At 62.0% G+C, this 17,001-nt stretch overlaps 1 protein-coding gene across 1 annotated transcript; it reads left to right on the top strand.

The window, feature by feature from the left end:
* The first annotated feature begins 1,473 nt into the window (after positions 1-1,473).
* Trpm5 (transient receptor potential cation channel subfamily M member 5) lies at positions 1,474-16,921 on the top strand. The gene is made up of 24 exons (XM_076842958.2): positions 1,474-1,590; positions 2,105-2,285; positions 3,100-3,263; positions 3,902-4,085; positions 5,407-5,471; positions 5,636-5,827; positions 6,154-6,256; positions 7,466-7,584; positions 7,973-8,323; positions 8,393-8,533; positions 8,635-8,758; positions 9,157-9,302; positions 9,715-9,827; positions 10,006-10,098; positions 10,225-10,483; positions 10,901-11,019; positions 11,187-11,319; positions 11,486-11,660; positions 13,555-13,708; positions 14,176-14,357; positions 14,628-14,760; positions 15,471-15,543; positions 15,902-15,968; positions 16,377-16,921. Exons 1-24 carry the CDS (start codon positions 1,474-1,476, stop codon positions 16,481-16,483), a joined length of 3,495 nt encoding a protein of 1,164 aa, XP_076699073.2. The 3' UTR covers positions 16,484-16,921.
* The last annotated feature ends 80 nt before the right edge of the window (positions 16,922-17,001 follow it).

Genomic DNA, 17,001 nt, shown 5'->3' on the forward strand with positions numbered 1-17,001 from the left:
CCTGGGTTCAATCCTTAGCACCACATAAAAATAAATAAATAAAAACAAAGGTATTGTGTCCAACCAAAACAAATAAATATTTAAAAAAAAAAAAACCTTTTTGTGGATTGAACCCAGAGGAGCTACATCCCCAGTCCCCCACCCTTTTTTTAATGTTTTAAGACAGAGTCTTGCTAAATTTTCCAAGCTGGCCTTGAACTTGTGATCCTCCTGCCTCAGCCTCCCAAGTAGCTGGGATTACAGGCGTGCACCATAGCACCCAGCATTGATGATATTTTTATGGGGTTTTAGACTCTAGGCACAATTACAATTTAAAGGGAGGAGAAATTGCCTCTTCATAGTTAGAAACTCAAAAGTTTTACATTAAAAGTTCATTTGATTAAGTTCAAAATGATCCACATGAACTTAATACATTTTGAACTTTTAAAAATCATTGTTTCCTTTATGTTCATGCACAAAAGGGCAGAGGTATCAAGAAGGGCAACTTCACTTTCAGCAAGTATGCTGGCCAAAGCATCTCTCTCTTTTATTCATTATTTTTAAGTCCTGGGGATTGAACCCAGGAGCACTTGACCCCTGAGCTGCAACCCCAGCCCTTTTTATTTTGAGACAGGGTCTTGCTAAGTTGCTTAGGGCCTAAGCAACTTAGGCTCAGCTAAGGCTGGTGCTGGCAGGTGGGTGACACCAGGCACCGGCCAGGGAGCTTCTTGGGGATCTTGAGGGACAGGGCTCTAGGTCACATAGGCTAGGCCCCTTAGGTCCCTGCTGCAAGGAATGGGGCTGGGGCCTGGCTTTTCCAGGTTGTACCTGAGCCCCGACCCCTGGTAGCTTTGGATGTGACCTCTAGAAGGTCCTGTGAACAGGGCCAGGGCAGGGCACGGTGCTGGCAGCCTCTTGGCCCTCCATCTGCTGAGTCAGGAACTGGGTGGGAAGAGCCTGGGATGGGGTGAGGTGCTGCCGCTGACCCGGGACCCTGGGAGCCTCTGCGCTCTGGGCAGGGAGGGGCAGTCCCCTCCTCCACATGACCCCCAGGCCCTGGCACCTGCCTGCTCAGGAGCACCTGGGTGTCCTCATGCCTGCCCTGGGGTGGCTGCATGGCTAAACACTGCCGCTCCTCTGCCAAGTCTCTTCGGGGTCCCCAGGACCCTCCTAACAAGAGCCTTTGGAGAGGGTGGGGGTGTGTGGCTGGGCGCAGGGGCCTGGGGTGGGGAGAGCAGCAGGACCAGAGCTGGGCAGAGGGCTGGACACATCCCTGCGCTCCCCTGGGGGAGCCTGACTGGGCCATGCTGAGGCTGGAGGTCACAGGTAGGGGCTGGCTTGAGAGCAGGTCACCAGAGCAGAGACTGCCTCTCAGGGTCCCCAAATCTCTGCAGATTTATGGGCTGGGGAGGGGTCTTCCCTCACTACAGTGAGGGAGGCTGGGATTGGGTTCATCATCTTCAGGGCTTACTGTGTCCCCACAGAGAGGCCGCCATGCAGATCGCCCACGGCTACTGTCCTGGGAGTCCCCCAGACGCAGGAGATGAGCAGGGGCTGGGCCTGTGTCGGGGCGAGTTGGACTTTGGAGGGTCCGGGAAGAAGCGGAGCAAGGTAGGGGTGGCCGCCCCTCAGCACAGTCAGGACCCTGCGTCCGCTTCCTTCCCTGGAAGCAGGACCTGCTGCTCACTCAGTCCTGGGCCACTGTCCCCCAAGGCCAGGGTCAGGGCCCCCTAACCAGACAGGCAGATTTTCAGACTGGTGGGCTCAGATTGCTGTCTTCTCCCAGCCCCCTGTCCCCTAGCACTAACTGGAACTGCCCAGGATCTACTGGGAGGCCTGGGAGACGCTGGCGGCCCCTGTGCCCGGAACTCTCCTTTGCCGGGGCCTCAGCTCCCCGAGGAGGAAGCCAGGCTAGCGAGGTTTGGGACTGACCAGCCACATGGAGGTCCAAGCTGGACCCGTCCTGCTCCACAAATGGTCTAAGGGGCCTCTACTTTTGCACACGTGTGCATCGCCCCCTCCCAGTGCCCAGAGCTCCCTCGGTGTCCCATATCCCCATGCCCAGCACACCCCATGCCCAGTGCCCTCCAGCCCCCCTGGAGCTCACGGGTACCCTGCTCCACAGTTCGTGAAGGTGCCCAGCAGCGTGGCCCCCTCTGTTCTCTTTGACTTGCTGCTGGCTGAGTGGCACCTGCCGGCCCCCAACCTGGTGGTGTCCCTGGTGGGTGAGGAGAGGCCTTTTGCCATGAAGTCCTGGCTGCGGGACGTCTTGCGTAAGGGGCTGGTGAAGGCGGCTCAGAGCACAGGTGAGGGCCTCCACCTGGCCTGCCCTGCCCACCCCCTCCCCTCCTACACACACCTGCCCACTCACGCTCCGCAGGGCACCAGGCTGTAGTGGAAGCTGCTCGTGGGGAGGCCACACAGGTGAGGCCAAGGGCCTTCCCCGCTGGTGCCTGTTCATAGTGGGCAGAGGCCCCCACCGGAGTTGCCACCTCCACTCGTGGGGCCTGTGGGCCATAGTGAGAGGCCCTGGCTGTCACTCACCTGAGCCAGTGGAGGAGGTGCATCAAGGGTGGGGTCCACCACACCTCCCCTCCCTGGGGAGCATGTGGGTGGCCAGCTGTTGGGGTCAGAACCAAGCCCCTGGGCTTACTTGGTGGCTAGCTTTGCTATCAGACAGCCCGGAGGGGGATTCGGGGTTTCTGCAGACACGACCATAGCAACGAAGACTGATGTGCGCCCAGACACAGGCTGACGGCGGTGCTGTGGTCCTGGCCCGCACAGCCACAGGGCACAGCCGTGGCCTGCTTGGTTTGGGAAGAACCAATGGGGGGCGGGGTCCCCAGTACGCACTCTGCGGCACAGAGTTTCGGGGCTGCTGCTGCATGACCACACTGCAGACCTGGGCTCAGGAACCAGGCTCCAAGCTGTAGAGACGCTGGGCAGGTGCCCGTTCCCCTAGGCCTCAGCTTACCCATCACTGCCTCAAGGCAGCACGAGCACCCCGACCTTGGCCCCCAGGCCTGAGGACTCCGGGCCCATCTGTGGGACCTGGCAGGCCAGCTGGGGAGGACCTGGGACACATGGCACAGTGAGCCCCGCCTGGCCCCATCCCTCTAGGCGCCTGGATCCTGACCAGCGCTCTCCGTGTGGGCCTGGCCCGGCATGTCGGCCAGGCTGTGCGTGACCACTCCCTGGCCAGCACGTCCACCAAGGTCCGCGTGGTGGCCATTGGCATTGCCTCGTTGGGCCGCATTCTGCACCATCAACTTCTAGATGCCCAGGTAGTAGCTGGCTCCTGGTACCACGGCCTTGGGGTCTCGGTGGGCCTGGGAGGCTGGAAGGCACAGTGGACAGGCCAGTCCCTGCCCTCAGGGACTCTCCAGGGGCAGTAGGGGCTTAGGGCCACAGAGTGAAGCTCCAGGCGGAGGACACAGAGCTGGAGATGGAGGGGGCCCAGCACGGGGCCGCGGGTCCACCAGGCGCCAGCAGGTGGCAGCATCGCTCAGAGGGCAGATCCTCTGGAGGTGGACCTGGCTCTCAGGGGGTCCACAGGGGCACAACCTGGCCACAGTCCCAGAGCCCTGTGAAACCCTGGGCATGTGGCTTTGCTTGCTGGTCCCTCTTCACATCCCCCACCCAGGCCATCGCCACATGGCCAGATAGAGGCCCAGGCAGCTCCAGGGAAGTCTGGACTCCAGCCCAGAAGAGTCTAGAAGGAGGAGTTCCTGCAGTCCTGGCTGTCTCTATGATTCTGTGTGTCCGGGAGGCCTGGGCCCAGCAGCTCAGCCTCCTTCCGCCTGAGGGGTGGAGGGAGTAAAGCCCATGCCCCTGTGGCCCTGTGCACGTGTGGGGGAGGGGCAGACCCAGCCACAGGGCCTAGCGACTCTGCCACCTGAGGCTCTCCCCCTACATGGCCCAGGAGAACACCCCCATCCACTACCCAGCCGACGATGGGGGCAGCCAGAGCCCCCTCTGCGCCCTGGACAGCAACCTCTCTCACTTCATCCTGGTGGAGCCGGACACCCCAGGGAAGGGGGACGGGTTGGCAGAACTGCGGCTGGGGCTGGAGAAGTACATCTCGCAGCAGAGGACCAGCTATGGGGGTAAGGCCTGCTCCAGCCACCAGGGCCGCAGGGAATTGGAGCAGGGGGTGGGGGAGCCCCGCGGAGAGGGAAGGATCTTCTAGGCAAAAGGCCCCCAGCACACCTGAGCATGGAGACCTGGGCGACCAGGCCTGGGAGGAGGAGGGGGCGGGGCGGGGGCGGCAGAGCGGCTTCCCAGCTGGGCGGTGACACCCCAGCCAGACGGCAGGGCGCGCTGGCCCCATTTTTGCTGGGGCTGTCCTGGCTGCAGGCTCTGGCCATGGACTTGGATCTTTGAGAAGGAAAAAGAGGCCCCTAAGTCCGGAGGCCCATACCACCACCTGCCATGAGGCAATCTGCCACCAGGAGGCAGCGTGGGCCAGTGGCAGGCTCCAGAGCTGACCTTACTAGGGAAACACTAGTGTGAGTGCCGTTTATAGACAAGGTACAACGGGTACGAGGGATGTAAATATCAATGCACAGAGTGGAATTGTCTGCATGCCATCTGAGCGTGCCCAGCAGTGCGAATGAGGTGGGAGGGCAGCCCTGCCTCCCCGGCAGCCCCAGGCACCTGTGACCAGCCCCAGTTTACCCTGGCAGTTCAGTCGGGAGGCCCCCTCATGGTCAGAGGCCCCCCAGCCCTCAGCTCCCCAGCGGGTGATCCAGGCTTCTCCTGCAGTGTGCGGTGACCCAGGGTCCTTCTGGAAGACCCAGGCAGGTCCTGGCCCCTCGGGGACTTCATATGTGGAAGTCTCATTGTCAGCTCCTGTTTGGGGGCACAGCCTGGAAGAGGCCCCCGCTCTGCCTCTTGGAGTTGCTCGGGCTGCCTGCTGGGGGACAGCAGCCCTGCTGGGCATCCTGCGCTGGCCGAGAGGCTGCCCTGCTCCTCTGGTGCAGCCAAGGAGTGCGCCATTACCTTTGCCTTCCCTGGTATCTAAGTGGCCAGGTGAGGAAGGTGTTGGGGCAAGAGATGGGCCAGGTTTGGCTACGTGCATGTGTGCATATGGTGCGAGCCCCACTACGGCATATACTTGTAACACATCAACTAAAAAAAGAAAAGTAAAATTTAAAAACGGCCATACACTTGCTCTAGCCACAGGGGGCCATCTTGGACAGTACAGGTGTAGAATTGGTCCCTTTGGTCCTGGGATTTGGCATAGAGCCTGAAGCCTTTCATGAGAAAAAGCCTCTGACCATCCTGTGCCCAGAAACACGCTAGCTCGAGAGTCTGGGGTCTGGGTGGTCACCCACATCATGGGGAAGGTCCCCAGGCTCCTCCTCACCTTCCCAGCTGGGCCCATCCTGGGTATCTGGAGGAACTTCATGGCTGCTTCATCTGCAGGCACTAGTAGCATCGAGATCCCTGTCCTTTGCCTGCTGGTCAATGGTGACCCCAGCATCCTGGAGGTAGGTGCTGGGGAGGGAGTGGGGGTTGGGCTGAAGGCCCCTGAATGTCCAGAGCATCCTGCAGGGAGTGGCAGGTCCCCAGGCAGGGAGGGATGAGGATGTCCCCAAAGGTACATGCAGATATCACTTGGAGTGACTCAGGGTCCACTCTGCCCCTATCCCAGAGGATTTCCAGGGCTGTGGAGCATGCTGCCCCCTGGCTGATCCTGGCAGGCTCAGGTGGCATCGCCGACGTGCTTGCTGCCCTGGTGAGCCAGCCCCACCTCCTGGTACCCCAGGTGGCTGAGAAGCAGTTTAGAGAGAAGTTCCCCAGTGAGCATTTCTCCTGGGAGGCCATTGTGCACTGGACCAAGCTGGTACGTGCTGCCTGGGGACTCGGGAGGGGCTGATCTTCCTCCTCTGTCCTCCAACTCATCTTGGGGTGGGCTGGCTCTTGGGGATTCCGGCCAGTGCAATCTCTGTGCCCACCCACCACTGCCAGGACCCCAGGTTGCTTCTACTCCAGCCCTCGGCGGGTAGAGGGATTTGGCAACCAGCTCCTGGTCTGTGGGTGGTCCTGAGCCAGGACCAGTGGGTGGTGGGCACACATTCACCCAGCTGGGGACTCTGCTGGGCTCCTTGCTGGCCCACTGCCACCAGTCGTGCCATGGGTGCCCTTCAGGGCCTCTCCTGGTGTCCACAGCTACAGAACATCACCTCTCACCCGCACCTGCTTACCGTGTACGACTTCGAGCAGGAAGGCTCCGAGGACCTGGACACCGTCATCCTCAAAGCACTGGTGAAAGGTGAGAGGAGCAGGGTGTCTTCTCAACAGCACGTAGGCCACTTCGGCCCAGGTGGCCCTCCAGCATTCATGGTGGACACCTGCCTGCCCTTCCCAGGTGGGGAAGGTGGCACACATCCATGAGGTGCTCTGTGCTGGGGAATCCGATGACACATGCACACACGATTTAAAAATATCTAAGGCGCTCAGTCCAGTGGTTTGTACCTCTTCACCAGTCCTTGTACCATCACCCTCCAGAACTCCGTCACCCCAAACAGCCCCACCCCCAGCAGCCACCCTCCACGGTCCCATGCCCCCACCGCCCCTCTGCTTTCGACCTCTGTGGACTTGACCCCTAGGGGCATGGCACAGAAATGGGGAACAGTGCGTGGCCTCTGCACCTGGCTTCCCTCCCTCGGGGTCTTCGGGGCCCCAGATCAAGCAGGTGCCAGAACACCCTTCACGACTGAGCAGTGACCCCTTCTGTGGACAGACCCCAGCGACTGTGGCCTGGGAGGGAGGGCAGTGTTCCGTTGTCACTCCTGGTGCTTTAGACAGACAGACAGGGAGGCTGACCTCAGGCAGCTGGACACAGGCCCAAGGCTGGGAGGGCAGTGCTGGCTGAGGGGTGGGGACATGCTTGCGGGAGGGCCCTTCCAGGGATGCACTGGGATTGTGGGTGGTTCTGGGCTTTGTGCCCCTCCCGTGAAGAGGAGGCCCCAGGAGCCCTCTCTGCGGGCGTCCCCCACGGTTTCCCACCAGCCAGCTGGGTCCCAGCAGCCTGAGAACCCGAGGCCTGGCACCTTGGCACTCTACCCTCTACCCTCCTCTCAGGAGGGGGTCTCCAGGCAGCCAGGTGCTGCAGGACCCCACACCAGTGACCCTGCAGGGCCAAGTTGTGGGTGAAAGCCATTCCCCATGGAGGGAATGTGGGATGTGGGACCATGCTGCCCCACACTGCCCATGGGAAGAGGACCTGGACCAGCAGTGCTGGGAGGTGACCACAATACCTGGATGTCATCTGAGGCCCCGTTACTGTGAGGATCCTTCTGCTTCATTGGACCTGGTCCTAAAGGGGACAGGGCGCCCATGGGGCCTGGCTTCTCACCGTCTTGTGCTCGTGATGGGCAGTGGCCGCTTCCCTTCAAGTCTCCCCAAATCCTAGCACAGACCTCCAGTGTCTGCATCCTGGGCTCTGGGGGCTCTCAACGTCCTCCCACTCTCCCCACAGCCTGCAAGAGCCACAGCCAAGAGGCCCAGGACTACCTGGATGAGCTCAAGCTGGCTGTGGCCTGGGACCGCGTGGACATCGCCAAGAGTGAGATCTTCAGTGGGGACGTGGAGTGGAAGGTGCCTCCCTGACCCTGTGACGCATCCTGGTCCCTGATTCTAGCTAAAACAGGCAGGGCCCATTCTGGGGCAGGCACAGCCTTATGTCCACATGTCCTGGGGCTGCTGACTGGCCCATTCTGGCCCAGCTGTTGTAGCCGCAGGGGCAGGCTGGTGTGGGCCAGCCCGAAGCCCAGGGCTCCCAGTGCCCTTGGTGTTCACCAGCACATCTGGACCCTTCCTGCCCTGGAGCAAGCTTGTCCACCCTGTGCCATCCCTAGCATAGGGGACAGGCAGAGATGTCCTGGGGAGGGGATCAGTGCTGGCTAGCCCTGGACAGGGCTCCTGGGCTGCGGCCTCTTGGCCTTTACATTCACTATCCCCATCTCCCTCCCTTGGGTGGGTCCAGTCCTGCGACCTGGAGGAGGTGATGATGGATGCCCTGGTGAGCAACAAGCCCGAGTTCGTGCGCCTCTTTGTGGACAGCGGTGCCAACATGGCTGATTTCCTGACGTATGGGCGGCTGCAGCAGCTCTACCGCTCTGTGTCCCCCAAAAGCCTGCTCTTTGACCTGCTGCAGCGTAAGCATGAGGAGGGCCGGCTGACACTGGCTGGCCTGGGTGCCCAGCGCTCCCGGGACCTGCCTGCAGGGCCACCCACCTTCTCCCTGCACGAGGTCTCCCGCGTGCTCAAGGACTTCCTGCATGATGCCTGTCGCGGCTTCTACCAGGACAGCCGGGCGGCCGGCCGGAGGAAGGTGGTGTGTAGGGGTACAGCAGGGGTTGGGGCCTGGGCCGTGCCTGGAGCCTGATGTCCACATGTCCTCCAGGAGAGGGGGCCGGCCAAGAGGCCCACCGGCCAGAAGTGGCTGCTGGACCTCAACCAGAAAAGCGAGGACCCCTGGAGGGACCTGTTCCTATGGGCTGTGCTGCAGAACCGCCACGAGATGGCCAGTTACTTCTGGGCCATGGTGAGCAGTGGCCCCGGGGCCCCGGGTTGAGTCTGGGCTTCCTCAGGATTCCTGGGAGGTGGGGACTGGGTGGGCCAACCTCCTGAGACCCCGTCTCCCAGGGCCAGGAGGGTGTGGCAGCAGCCCTGGCCGCCTGTAAAATCCTCAAAGAAATGTCCCACCTGGAGACAGAGGCAGAGGTGGCCCGCACTATGCGTGAGGCCAAGTACGAGCAGCTGGCCCTGGGTAAGTGACAGCGGGCAGGCCAACTGTGGGAGAGGAGTGGGAGGTCAGTGAGGGGCCCGGGCTCCCCTCAGGCCATTGCCTCGTGGCCTCCCTGGTGGAACAGGACGGGTGGCTCCTCCTGGTGGTGGAGCTCAGCCCTGGAGTCCTAAATGAGAAAGCGTGTGCTAGAGACAGCACAGCCCCATGTCCCTGGACCCCCGCTGGGTCCTGCTGCAGGTGGAGGACATTCGGGGTGACAGTTATGACAGGAGAGGAGAAGGGCCAGAGAAGGACAAAGGTTAGGTAAGGGGCTGGGCAGCCAGGCAGGGATGGTCAGTGCCCCAGAGCGCAGGAGGCCTGAGGGGGCAGAAGACAGGGTGGGCATGGGCCAGTCACAGCAGACAGGGCCCGCTGGGCAGACCTCTTCTCCGAGTGCTACAGCAACAGTGAGGACCGGGCCTTCGCCCTGCTGGTGCGCCGCAACCGCAGCTGGAGCCGGACCACCTGCCTGCACCTGGCCACCGAGGCGGACGCCAAGGCCTTCTTTGCCCATGATGGCGTGCAGGTAAGAGGCGGCCAGGGGAAGGCTGCTGGGGCGACGTGGGCTGGAGGGGCCCAGGCAGCCCAGCCAGGCCCCTCCCCAATCCCAGCAATGAAGGGGCTGGGCATGGTGACTCAGCTCCTGCGCCCTCTGCCAGCCGGACTCTTCCTGCCTATGGAGACCTCACTTCCTCAGAGTAGGCCCCTGGGCTCCAGCAGTCCCTTATTGAAGCGTCACAGCAGGACAGGATCCACGCTTCCAGGAGGATCCCTGGCTTCCCACCAGGATGGGGCCTGGGTGGAGTGGGAGGGGCCTCTACAGCTGGTCTGGGAAGGCACTTGCATTCGCCAGGTGCCTGGGGAAGGACGTTCCTGGCGGAGGGCACAGCATGGGCCAGGTGGGCAGGGGACAGCCAATGAGTGTGTCTTTATTTCAGGCGTTCCTGACCAAGATCTGGTGGGGAGACATGGCTGCAGGCACACCCATCCTGCGGCTGCTGGGCGCCTTCACCTGCCCTGCCCTCATTTACACCAACCTCATCACCTTCAGGTGGGTCAGGCTGGCCACAGCCAGGTGCCAGAGCCTCTGTCCCCCTGCCCACAGCCCTGTGTTCAGTGGGGCACATGGGCCTTCATTCTTCTTAGCAGACCCAGCACTTTGCTGGCTGGGAGCCCAGGGCTGAGCAGGTGCCCTCCCTGAGGGCTCTGAGCGTCCCTCTGTACCACAGTAAGGAAACCCCTCTGAGGACGGGCCTGGAGGACCTGCAGGAGCTGGACAGCCTGGACACAGAGAGGAGCCTTCTGTGTGGCTCAGGCAGCCGGTCAGGGACTGAGGGAGCTGGGTAGGGCAGACGGGCTGGTGGGGGTGGCAGGAGGCTGGACCCTGCTGGGCAGAGGTGGGCTCCAGGGCCAGCCTCACCACAGTGGCCTCCTTTGTACCGGCACAGGATGGAGGAGCCAGTGGAGGCACCAAGGGGTGCAGGTGACCGAGGCCCACAGGCAGCCTTCCTGCTCACACGCTGGCGGAAGTTCTGGGGGGCACCGGTGACTGTGTTCCTGGGGAACGTGGTCATGTACTTCGCCTTCCTCTTCCTTTTCACCTACGTCCTGCTGGTGGACTTCAGGCCGCCTCCCCGGGGGCCATCTGGGCCTGAGATCACCCTCTACTTCTGGGTCTTCACACTGGTATTGGAGGAAATCCGGCAGGTCAGTGGCCAGCCCAGCCCTGGGCCCTTGGCTCTGAAGCTGCAGGCTGTGTGGCCACAGGCAGGTCCTGGCTTGGGGCTGGACCTGTCTGTAGAACAAGAACAGCAGGGGCCTCGGGTCTTCCTAGAGCCCTGAGCCTCAATCCCTGTTACATCCTGAGCCCAGCTCCAGGCTGAGCCTGACCATGGTCTCCCAGATCCTGGCCTGAACCCAGAGCTGAGCCTGGATACCCCCCACAAAATGGCCCTGGACTTTGATCACCGAGAGCCCTGACTCCCAAGTCCAGTTTGGTCTGCTTTTGTCCCCAGACTTAGCCCTGAATAGGTCGATCCGAAGCCTGAAAGGAGTCCTCCCCGACACTTGCAGACCCCAGCTGGGCCAGCCTGGGCAGCTGCCAACGACTGTTCCCTCTCCCAGGGCTTCTTTACGGATGAGGACACACGCCTGGTAAAGAAGTTCACTCTGTATGTGGAGGACAACTGGAACAAGTGTGACATGGTAGCCATCTTCCTGTTCACCGTCGGTGTCACCTGCAGGTCTGTGGTGTCACCTTGCGGCCTCTCAGGGGCTGGTGGGCAGGCTTCCTGTGAAGTCACTCAGGCCTCTGGAGGCCCGGCAGCTGCCTTCTGGTCAGTGAGCTGTGGGGAAGGGTCTTCCCCTCTCTGAGGACCAGCAGCCCTGTGCAGCCTGTGTCCTCCTCCAGGATGCTGACCTCCTTATTTGAGGCCGGCCGGACCATCCTCGCCATCGACTTCATGGTATTCACGCTTCGGCTCATCCACATCTTTGCCATCCACAAGCAACTGGGCCCCAAGATCATCATTGTGGAGAGGATGGTGAGCCCCACCTGGGCCTGACCCGGGGGGGTGGTCAGTCCCCACCTGGGCCCGACTCTGGGTAAAAGAATCCCCCAGACCTGGGACCCCCACTGGGTGGTAGTGAGCCCCAGAATGCCCATCCAAGTGGCCACTGACACCCTACTCTCCGTCCCCTGTCCTCAAGATGAAGGACGTCTTCTTCTTCCTCTTCTTCCTGAGCGTGTGGCTCGTGGCCTACGGCGTGACCACCCAAGCGCTGCTACACCCCCATGACGGCCGCCTGGAGTGGATCTTCCGCCGCGTGCTCTACCGGCCCTACCTGCAGATTTTTGGGCAGATCCCCCTGGATGAGATTGACGGTGCGCCCACAGCCGGGCAGGAGTGGACTGGTGGGGCCCTTCTGCCAGTACCCCCCACCCTGCCCCGTGCCCTGCACGCCTGTGTAGGCCAGGCCGGACCCACAGCAGGGGCAGGGCCAGCCCCAGCAGGAGGCCCCAGCCTCACCCTCAGGCAGGGAGCTGAGACCTGGGAGACCACAGGCTGACAGGGACTTACTTTCTGCCTGGCAGGCCAGGGACAGGCCTAGCCTGGGGTCATCGGGAGAGGGGGTAAAGGGTGGGCAAACAGAACAGAGTCATTCAGGCCACCCTGACCATCCTGGGAGCTTCATGGCCAAGGTCTCCCTGTCACCCTCCAGAGGCCCAGGGTGGTGAGGCCCTTCCCGACAGCACCCTTGCTTCTGCTGGGGACCCACCCACGTGTGTGTGCCACCTATTGTCATCAGGGGCATGTGGCCTGTGGTGTGGGTGTCCCCAAGCCAGGCCCTGTACTTGAATGGGGCTGGCGGGGCCCTGGGAACTCGCCCACACATTCCAGCCCCACTGGGCCTCTGAGGCAGGAGGACAGGGTGGACGCCTCAGCCAGGGCAGGGTGGGGTCCTCCTTCCTCAGGGGCTGATGTCCAGCCCACTCAGCCCCAGGTGTCTGCCCTCCACACTGGATAAGGAGACAGACCTGGGCTAGTCCCTCTCTTCCTGGGACAGTGCCACCTGGGAAGGCACAGGCTAGAAAGGTCTGTGGGGCTGCCATGAACACCACAGGCATGGCCACCGTGGTCAGGCTTCACTGAGCGCCCTTGCCCATGTCCTCTCCCCTCTCTGGGCCCTCAGGCACAAGCCCCAGCCCTTCACTGAGATCCCTGTGCCGCCTGGTAGACAGTTACTCTCTCGCTCCTGGGCCCAGAGGGAAACCGAGGTCCCGCAGCTCCCCACCGCCTGTGGGCCCAGGGCCCCTCCACACACTTCCAGCTTGGTCTTTCCCCTGGGCTCCTGGGCCCCTGGGCCAGGGGCAATTTGGTTTCCAGCAGGCCTAGTGGCGCCTTCTCAAATCTTGGGGAAGGGGTGGGGTCTCCTTACCTCCCAGAGGCTTCCATCGGACAGATTTACAGCATCACAAACGCCAGCTTGGCCACTTCTCTAGGGCGCCAGGAGGAGGGAGGAGGCTCATGGGTTGAGGGCTGCCAGGGTGCCTGAGGAGGGGCAGGGTGGGGCCTGGCCTCCCTGGCTACAGCATGAACCCCCCACACTGCCTTCTAACTCACTCTGGTGACAAGGCAGGAATTTGTCCCAGTGAGGGAGTCATAGGGACACTGGTACACAGGTGACCTGGAGTCAGTCACAGCCCAGAGACCCAGAGGGGTAGGCACCAGAACATGCTGAAATGAACAGAAGAGAGTACTGTGTGCTCACACGCAGACACCCACACCACACACGTGCGGAGACAGATGCACATGTCCAGGCCCATGGAGCTCAGCCTGACGGCTCCCGGATGGCACTGCGGCCCAGAGTGAGCTGTGTCAAGGGTTAGCAGTGATCCTGAAAGGCGGTAGACTTGCCTGGAGCTGGGAGCCCCATGGTGGGCTTCCCAGACAGGGATGGAGGAGTTAGTTCGTATAGTCACCAGACGCCGCTCCCTGATTTTTCAGTTCCACCTCCCTGGTCTTCGGTTCCACCCTCCAGGGCCTGTGGCTCCTGGTGGAAGCCAAGCAGAGTGGAATATGTGCACTGGTGCTGGGCAGTCCGCCTGTCTGGTTGCCAGGACTGGGGCTTCCACAATGGACTTCCAGTGCTAAATGCCCAGACGGTGCTGTGTGAACCACGACACTGGGTCACCTCACCAGCATTCTGTGTCCTGGTGGCCACAGCCTCAGGACAGGGCCCCCAAGTCTGAAAGTGCCCACTGGTCGGTCTTCCAGAAGCCCGTGTGAACTGTTCCGTCCACCCCCTGCTGCTGGAGGACTCGCCCTCCTGCCCCAACCTCTATGCCAACTGGCTGGTCATCCTCCTGCTGGTCACCTTCCTGCTGGTCACCAATGTGCTGCTTATGAACCTGCTCATTGCCATGTTCAGGTGCCCATGTCCTGCCCCTCCCAGGCCACCTGCCCTCGCTGCACCAGCCCTGTCCTGCTACTGTGGAGCAGGCAGATGGAGGGTGGCTCCTTGGCACCTGCTGAGGGGCTCAGCTCCCTGGCCCCAAAGCCAAGGGTGAGACCAGAGTGTGGGGAGGGGTGCAGTCCGCACTGTAAGTCCACTCAGGCTCCACAGCCACTCCCTCCCCCCAGGAAGCAGGGCCCAGGGCTTCAGGGGCTGGGGGCTCGGGGGTAGGTGGTGTGGCCCAAGCTTACCCGGGGGCAGAACGGCAGGGGAAGAGGCCAGTGGGTGGACCCTCTCTGCAGTACACCCCAGAGACGGGAGAGCATGCAGGACCTCTGCCTCGGAAAGGGCCCAGACTGCTCCTGGCACAGGGGGGTCAGGGTCACACGTGCTGAGGAGGTGGAGGCTAGTGGGCTGAGGGGTCTGGCCATGTGTCCCCACAGCTACACGTTCCAGGTGGTGCAGGGAAACGCCGACATGTTCTGGAAGTTCCAGCGATACCACCTCATCGTGGAATACCACGGGCGTCCCGCCCTGGCCCCACCCTTCATCCTGCTCAGCCACCTGAGCCTGGTGCTCAAGCGCGTCTTCAGGAAGGCAGCCCAGCAAAAGCAGGAGCACCTGGGTGAGGCACCTGTTGGACACCACCCATCCTGAGGGCCTCCGCCTGTCAAGGTGCCATGGGGAGGCCAGGGTCCTGGGGTCCCGCAGCTCCACTGTCTAGGCTGATCAAAGTCCCAGGTCCGGAGGAGATGGACACAGGCCCAGCCTGTCTTGCAGCAGCTTGGGGAGGGGGGTCTCTGCAAGGGGCCACCTCATGACCTGCCCAGCTGCACCTGCCCCTGGGTCCACCTCCTGGCTCCAGCAAGACTCCCTGCTGCTCCCACCTCCCCAGAGCGAGACCTGCCGGACCCCCTGGACCAGAAGATTGTCACCTGGGAGACTGTTCAGAAGGAGAACTTCCTGAGCAACATGGAGAGGAGGAGGAGGGACAGTGAGGGGGAGGTGCTGCGGAAAACCGCCCACAGGTACACACCCGGGGCTGCCCAGGAACGGAAAGGGCCTTGCCCTGGTGGCAGGTGGACCCAGGCAAGCCCAGCCCTGCTGACCTGGGTCTGCTGTGAGGGGCAGCAGACTTGGGCAGTGGTGCCCAGCCTGGGCGTTGGGAAGACCACTGTCGTTCTCACTGGTCAGCTTTGAGCTGCTTGAAAGCTGGAAGAGGACCTCCAGTGTCAGTAACCGGATCAGGGCGGAGGAACCAGGCGAGAAGCATGACGTGGCTGGGTCCCTGGGCCCAGCAGCCCCACCTCTTGCCCACTTGAGGGGCTCTGCCAGGGACTAGCCTGCTCTGCAGCTGGGACACTGGCCAGGGAGCAGGGCCCCTCCCTTCTGGGGACCGAGTGGTCTGAACCCAGCCCTGGCTCCAGGGGACCTTTCCCTGATGCCTGTTGGGGGGATGTCCTGCCCTGTGCCCCCTCTTGCTGTTTTGGTCATGCAGGGCAGGGCCCAGACCCTGGGAGGGCACAGAAGTGCTCTACATGCAGACTGGCCATGTCCTGAGTGGTCATGGATGCGACCATTCCTAGAGCCATGGGTCCCACTTGGGAGAGCAGGACAGGAAGGAGCCAGCACATCAGACTCAGTACCCAGAGGCCTGGGGGATAGGCGAGGGAGGACAGGTGGCCCCCATATGGAGTAATGGCTGTCATGGCCCACAGCTGCCCTTGCTTACCCACAGAGTGGACTCTGTTGCCAAGTACCTCGGCGGGCTGAGAGAGCAAGAAAAGCGGATCCGGTGTCTGGAATCACAGGCAAGCAGCAACTCCAGGCCCCAATGCTTCCTGGGGTCAGGCTGTCCACCTGTGCTGTGGGCACATCCCTGAGCCCAACATCCAAATTGATAGGCTGGCTGGGCCAGGGCCTGGACAGAGTGGTGGACTCCTGTGGGCGTGGCCGGCGAGTCCCAGGACAGAGGTGCACGTGGGCCTGTACCTGCCCAACCCCTGTCACCCGAAAGTCTAAGTGCCCTCCCAGAGCTGGTCTTGTAGATCCTCATGGAGGCCACACTGAGGAGGAGGGGTCCTGTGGCAGAGGGCCCTGGCAGTTGAGGGGGCAGATGGGTGGGCTCCACCAGCATGCCCTGGAATCTCCTGGCCCATCCACTTCCAGGTAAACTACTGCACGCTGCTCCTGTCCTCCATGGCTGATGTGCTAGCCCCAGGCAGCAACTACTGGAGTAAGTGCACAGCTGGCTGTGAAGTGGGCCTGGGCTCCTCCTCCCCAGCCATGTGGGCAGGCTGCAGGGCCGACGGGCCTCTTGATGCACTCTACCACCCCACCCACTCTGGAGGCCGCTGGCCACCTTGGCTGGCCACTAATCCTGGGATGCTGCAAGGTCCAGGGCATTGGCACCCTCAGATGTCAGATACACCCTGAGCTCTGTCCAATATCTGCCTTACTGGGCTGCACTCTTGACCCTGCCAAGTGCCACCCTACTCACCCACAGCCCTGAGGACACCACCTTTGCTTGGGACTCCCAGCCTCCTCCACAGGCACCCACTCTGAGGCCCCCACATCCTGCCCTTGCCTCCTAGGCCTGCCCAGCTGGCACTCAACAGCTGAGGTGGGTCTCTCTTCCCACCAGGCTCTCGGCAATGTGGTAATGGGAGCCAGCAGGCCCCTGCTGGCCACGGAGAGGGCCCTGGTGGCAGAGAACACCCAGAGGCTGGCCAGCCACCCTCAGTCAACTGAGCTGCTTGGCCTGTCATGCCACAGGCCCAACTGAGCCCAGGCCTGGCCCTTCACTGGTCATCCCGGGCCTTGGGGACACCTTAACCTTCCCCCACCTCCACTGGAGGTCCCAGAGCAAAGTAGCCCTCCCAGCCTCATCAGAACACCTCTTCCTGGACATGTCCCTGTGAAGATGAATCATTCTCTCTTGACCTACCTGGGACCCCCAGCAGTATTGGTGGCAGTGTCCCTCACAGGATGAGTCCTCCATGTCCCTGTTTAAGACCTGGCTGGCCTGGCTTGGACAGCCAGTTCTGGCCAAACCCCAGGAAGTTGGAGGTTCCTTCCATCCAGGCTGGGCAGCTGCTTTGGGGCCTGCCCTGCCTCCACTTGTGTCATCTGATAAGAAACTATCTTTTCCTGAAATGCCTGTGATCAACATCTCTACCCCTTAAGACACAAAGGGCCTCTTAGGAGTCAGCTGATCGGCTCTTGGTGGGAAGGGCCAGGTGGCAATAGTAACCATCTACCCCCCACAG

This window comes from Callospermophilus lateralis, chromosome 2 (assembly GCF_048772815.1).
Source record: "Callospermophilus lateralis isolate mCalLat2 chromosome 2, mCalLat2.hap1, whole genome shotgun sequence".
In the NCBI taxonomy this organism is placed as follows: Eukaryota; Metazoa; Chordata; class Mammalia; order Rodentia; family Sciuridae; genus Callospermophilus; species Callospermophilus lateralis.